General features: G+C 51.6%; 1 protein-coding gene across 1 annotated transcript in view; it reads right to left on the reverse strand.

The window, feature by feature from the left end:
* The window catches only part of TUBGCP3 (tubulin gamma complex component 3), a 120,219-nt gene extending 117,094 nt beyond the window's left edge, over nt 1–3,125 (reverse strand). Inside the window, exon 1 of the mRNA XM_074963840.1 lies at nt 2,885–3,125. Within this exon, the coding sequence (XP_074819941.1) occupies nt 2,885–2,960 (76 nt within the window). The 5' untranslated portion in view covers nt 2,961–3,125. The remainder of the gene's footprint in view (nt 1–2,884) is intronic.
* Between the last annotated feature and the right edge of the window lie 2,875 nt (nt 3,126–6,000).

A 6,000-nucleotide genomic window follows, 5' to 3' on the forward strand; every position in this document is an offset into this window, starting at 1 on the left:
TCAGCACAGTAGCATCTTCAGTGAAGCACTATACCAGCACAGCTGCACCACTGCAGGGTTTTAGGTGTAGACATGCCCTAAGCAGCTGCAGACAAGGCAGGGATTCAGCCTCTAGCAGCAACTTAGTACTACTGATTAAAGCCTGGGGGCAGCCACACAAATCTGTGTAAGTGAGAGGTTCTCAACCCACAGCCTGCGGGTCGGATGTGGCCCAACTAGCACACAGCTGTGGCCCAGCTCAGCTGTGCGCTGAAGGCCAGCCCACATGGCTGGGTCCGAGTTCCCAGCTGCCCAGCACAGTAGGGTCCGAGCTGCCCCACCATCCAGCGCAGCAGGGTTGGGGTCCGGTCGGGGCTGCCGGCCAGCCCCACATGGCGGAGGGTCCGGGGCGGGGCCTGGGCTGCCGCTGCCCGGCCACTCAGCTCCTGCGGCCCAGGTAACACACTGTGGGTCGCATAAGTAAGTTGAGAACCACAGGTCTAAGCCAGAGGTGGGCAAACTACGGCCCACGGGACCGTCCTGCCCAGTCCCTGAGCTCCCAGCCAGGAAGGCTCACCCCCATCCCCACCCTGGCCGTCTTCCCTCCCCCACAGCAACGCCGCCACACGGGCAGCGAGGCTTGCACCCTCCCACCTCCCAGGCTTTCAAATAAGCCTGTCCTGCCGCTCTGAGTGGCATGGTAAGGGTAAGGGGGGGGGTTGGATAAGGGACAGGGGTCCCGGGGAGGGGGGGAATCAGGAGACGGGGGAGGGGTTGGATAGGGTGTGGGGTCCCGGGGGCGGGGGGGGGTGGTTAGGGGCAGGGGATCCCAGGAGGGGGTACTCAGGGAACAAGGAGGAAGGGGGGTTGGATGGGTCAGGAGTTCTGAGGGGAGCATTCAGGGGACGTGAAGTGGGAGGGGGCAGATAGGGGGCGGCAGCCAGGCTGTTTGCGGAGGCACAGCCTTCCCTATCCAGCCCTCCATACCGTTTCGCAACCCTGATGTGGCCCTCGGGCCAAAAAGTTTGCCCACCCCTGGTCTAAGCCCTTATAAAACCTCATTCAGCTGATGGAAGAATTGCTTGACAGGATAGGAGCAAAGAAGAGCGTATGTGATGGGGAAGGGAGGAAAATGAGGACAGGGAATTGATGGAGAGGGTTGGAAGTACTCTCCTTATATATTTCTAGGAACCAAAAGAGGGAGAAAAGAGGTATGTCCCTCCCCATGGAAGAAGAGAGTAATGAGCCACCCCATGCCCCATCTTCCAGGGGGGAGCATCTCTCTCCAGAAAGCAGCTTTTTCTTTTAAGGCCACGTCTACACTAGAGAGCTTACAGCAGCACAGCCCTATCGATGCAGTTGCACCACGGTAAGATCTCTCATGTAGTCACTCTATGCTGATGGGAGAGAGCTCTCCCAGCGACATAATTAAACAACCCCCAACGAGCAGCGGTAGCTACGCCAGCGGAAGACGCTGTCCACACTGGCGGTGTCTTTTTTTTTCCCATACCCCTGAGCGACATAAACTATACCAACAAAAGAGGTAGTGTAGACATAGCCTAAGAATCAGCAAGAGACAGGGGACTTCAAAATTTTACACCTACAGGCCAAGGCTGCGTATGCTGCCAGGAAGCACCTAGCCCCAGGGAGCACAGCCTTTCAGGTCAGTGTCTAGCCAGCAGGCAGCTAGCCCATTGCTCCAGCCCAGAGCTGGCTGTTGCCAGGCCCAGCACAGGCCATCAGCAGGGCAGAGCTGAGCTAAAGGAGGGGGCTCACACAGCAGGGTGAACATTCTCACAGAAGAGGTAAGTGGGACACACCTTCAAGGCAACCCCCAGGGCAAAAGCCAGGCACACAGCAGTTGACAGCGTTTTGTAGCTGCCCTCAGGCTCTGAGCAGCAGAATTAAACTAAGCCCTGGTCTACACTACACGTCACTATAGGTACATCACTCAGCAACATGGAAAATACACCCCTGTGCGATGCAGTTATACTGATCTAACCCTGAGCGTAGACACTGCTACGTCAACAGGAGGTCTTCTCCCATTGACATAACTACCGCCTCTCAAGTTGGTCTACACTACCTCTTAAATCGATGTAACTTACATCGCTCAGGGGTGTGAAAGACATCCTCCCTAAGCGATGTAAGTTACATCGACCTAGTGCGGGTGTGTTCAGTGTTTATGTCGGCAGAAGATGCTCCCCCGCCAACACAGCTTCCGCTTCTTGCGGTGGTGGTGGTGTAAGAAGCTGGCCAACGGGAGCTCTCAGGGGTAGTGCAGGCTTGCCCTCAGGGAGGTGGAGCACTTACACCGACTGGAGAGAGTCTTCACTAAGCGCTAAAGCGGCACTGCTCCAGTGCTGTAAGTGTAGACAAGTCTTAAGTATTTTGCTGCTGTTGCTAAAGGCTGAATCCCTGCCTTGGTTGCAGCCGCTTGGAGGGAGAGAAGGAGACTGAGACACTCCCGGGTTTCCTTTTTCCCCAACTACCACAGCAGCAGGCAAATGGAAGTTTCGCTCTCTTCCCTGGGGAAAGCGGGGTCTCTCTCCTCCCTCTTCTGGCGCCTCCAAACACATAGGGCGAGCACGTCCCACCCTCTCCATCTATTTTCCCTGGTCTCCTTCTCCTCCCCTCCCCCAGGACCGTGGCACGGAGCAGGCTCTCAGCCGCCGCCCCACCCCGCTCCCTTGGGGCAGGGTCTCCATCAGCCGGCCCACGCCTGCCTGCCGCTCAGGGCGGGCACGGCCCCGCTACTCCAGCGAGGAGCAAGCTGACAGCAGCAGCAGCAGCAGCAGCCGCCGCCCCCAGCGCAAGGGGCCTGGGTTCCAGCCGCGGGACGGCTCCCCGCTGGGCTCGCGCTGCCCCGCGGGCTCCCGCGCGGGGGCGGGGGGGGAAGGGCTGTTACCTTCGCTCTTGCCCAGGATGCGGCAGCACAGGTTCTGTAGCAGAACGTTGGGGGATTTCTGATCCGGACACGCCATCCTCACCCCGGGGCGTGGGGAGGGGGCGGGGAACCTCCCTCTGCAACAGCCCCGCGCGCGCGCGCGCCCTGCGCCTCACAGCCTAACGGCCGCCGCCTCCCGTTACCTAGGGCGCCATTTTAACAGAACCCGCGGAAAGCAGCAAGCGCCCACAATGCCCTTGTGCGCTGGGCGAGCCGGAGCGCGCGGCGCCGAACACCACCCGCTCTCCTCACACAGCCCCGGCGGAGAGGTTCCGGGGCACAAAGTGACCGCCGGTCCTCTCAGCCAGATACTGACCCCAGACCCACACGTAGAGCCCGTTACCATCGCAGGGAGCGGCTAGGATTAGCACAAAAATATGCAGATCTCCCCGCCTCCGTCCCCTCGGTGCTGATGACAGGTTTTTGTTTTTTTTTTGGGGGGGGGGGGGGCTACAAGGCTCCTGCCAGACCCAAGACTCTCCTGCTCCTGCCATGGTGACACCCCAGCAGTGTTTCAGGCTGTCACCCGACCTGCTCTATGTCGTCACCAGCCTCACGACCACCCAATGATGTCACCGAGTTGTGTCATGCTGCAAATGAGGGCTGGCCAAAATACGACCCCTCCAGCCCCCAGGAAACTGCAAAATGCCAAGACTTCTGTTTCCATCCTGAACTGGGATGAAAAATCAAAAGCTCCGCTGCCCTCTCCAAATGCCGTGTTCCCCAATAGCGCCCTGCAGCTTAGCAGTGTGGTTTTCATATTATACATTACATCATATTTCATAGAAAAGTTGAAATTATAAATCTTATTCTAACAAACATAGAAAAGAAACATTTTGATAATTTCCTGTCACACATGCTTGTTATCAATTCACCATCCTGTGAAACATTTCCATTTTGTGGAATCAGAATTTTCTGACAGAAAACCTTCCCACTGGAAAAATTTCAACTATCTTCAGTGCAAACAAGGTTGTGGCCTACAAGAAACCACCATACGGTGCCTGCACTGCTTGCCCACCTTGGTACAGATGCAGGATCTGATGGAGATTTGCAGCCTCCATAATCTCTGGAGTTTGGTCTCCACTCTAGCTAGGTTCCACTGCTTAATCATGATGTTGAGTAGAAAAGATAAAGAGCCACAGAGAAAATTTTATCATTTGGAGGGAGGTGGCTGAGGACGTCAGGAAAGGTGGAAATGTCAGGCTTTTCATTTTCCTCTTGAAGGCAGCTATGTATATGTGTGACCCCTCCAGATGGGTTACGGGCCACCACCTTGATCAAAACACTAAGGGCCCTAGCACTAAAAGCAGGAGTCTCTACTTGAGCTAATGAGCAAGCGTCTCTAGCCAAGAGCTGAAATAGACCCATAGACTGTGTCAACGCAGCAGAGGGATGTCACACACAACACACACTGACACATGGGTTACATGTTCATCTTTGCAAAACGCTGCTTGCGTGCATCTGTGGTTAAAAGAAGACTAAGGGCCCACTCCTGGAAATTCTTACTCATGTGGTCTTTACTAAATTATAGAGGGAGGAAGAAGTAACCCATATATTTACATTACACAACACTTTGTAAAAGGTTCTTGTGACTAGCTTTTGAAAATCTCTAACACTTCTATCATTTGCAGCAGGCCTCTGAAGTTCAACTTGGAGAAAGCTCTCAGAATAGAGAAGCACCTTTTCTTTTTCCCCTGAAAATCTGTTCAGGTTTAACGGAATTATAAACTGTTAAAAATCACCATTTCCCTTAGCACACTTACATTCCATAGGAACATTTTGGGATCATATCAAAATAATAATTAAACCTGAACTAAATCCAAGATTGTGTTCAGGCCACCAAAGCAGCAGCAATAGCCCTCACTGTAGCAGTGGTGAAAAAGGAGAGGGATGGCTGGGCTGGGCTGGGCTGTCCCCCACCCCTAACCCTGAGCTGGCATGGCACATAGTCCTAGAATCCCATCCTCTCCTCAGGTGGTCCCACATAGGACAGAAGCTCCTGCAACTCCTGTAGAGATTGGAAAAAGATGGACCAGGCTCCCATGACCACCCTCTGGAACTAACAGAACATCACACCTGCTCCTCCACACCAGGACAACAATTTTCTCCTGCAGCCAGTTAATGTAGTTATTGCCATAGCTCAAGTGCTAACAGTCTGCTCTTCAGTGCTGAACGTTCAAGGTCTAAAACCCTGCTGATAATGCATGATATGGGAGTTGTTACATTTGTACGTAATAAAAATGTTTTTAACTGATTCTTTAAAAAAAATCTATAAAAATGATATAAAGGAAAATTATGTAGTTGCAAAGTCAAGCACTCAAAAGTTAGGAAATGCCATTTTTGTAGTTACCTGTGCAACCTTAATTCAGCTCCCTGGTGTGTATGCATTATGGTACAGTCTTTAGTTAGATGATCACTTACCACTTTTTCCACAATCTTTTTCCTCCTTCAGTGCACATGATGGATGCACGAAGAGGTAGAATTAATGTTGAATGGCTTATCATAAAACTGGCATTTTCTGACTTTCAAATGTTTGACTTTGTAATGTAAATACATTTCATCTATCAAGGCACATGCGGGTTACTCATATACCATATAAAGAACATTGACAATACAGTGCCAGGAAACATTGTTGCTTCACAAAATCTTTGGATCCCAAGGAAACCCAACAACTAGCAAACATTTTGTTACTGACATAATTTCAGTTTGTAAAATGGACACACTTTAACTATTCCAAAAAGAACGAGGAGTACTTGTGGCACCTTAGAGACTAACACATTTATTTGGGCATAAGCTTGAAGTGGGCTAAAACCCACTTCAAGCTTATGCCCAAATAAATGTGCTAGTCTCTAAGGTGCCACAAGTACTCCTCACTATTTTTGCTGATATAGACTAACGGCTATCACTCTGAAACTTAACTATAACAGTTTCTGCTCCTGTTAATCATTTCTAATTATGACTATTATATAGGTCATGGCTCTAAAACTAAAAAAAAATCATGGAACAGAATAATAAGAACACACTGTTAAAATGCACATACTCATGCATGAGTGAACACACATGCAATTACCCATTTA

Source organism: Natator depressus, chromosome 1, assembly GCF_965152275.1.
Source record: "Natator depressus isolate rNatDep1 chromosome 1, rNatDep2.hap1, whole genome shotgun sequence".
NCBI lineage: Eukaryota > Metazoa > Chordata > Testudines > Cheloniidae > Natator > Natator depressus.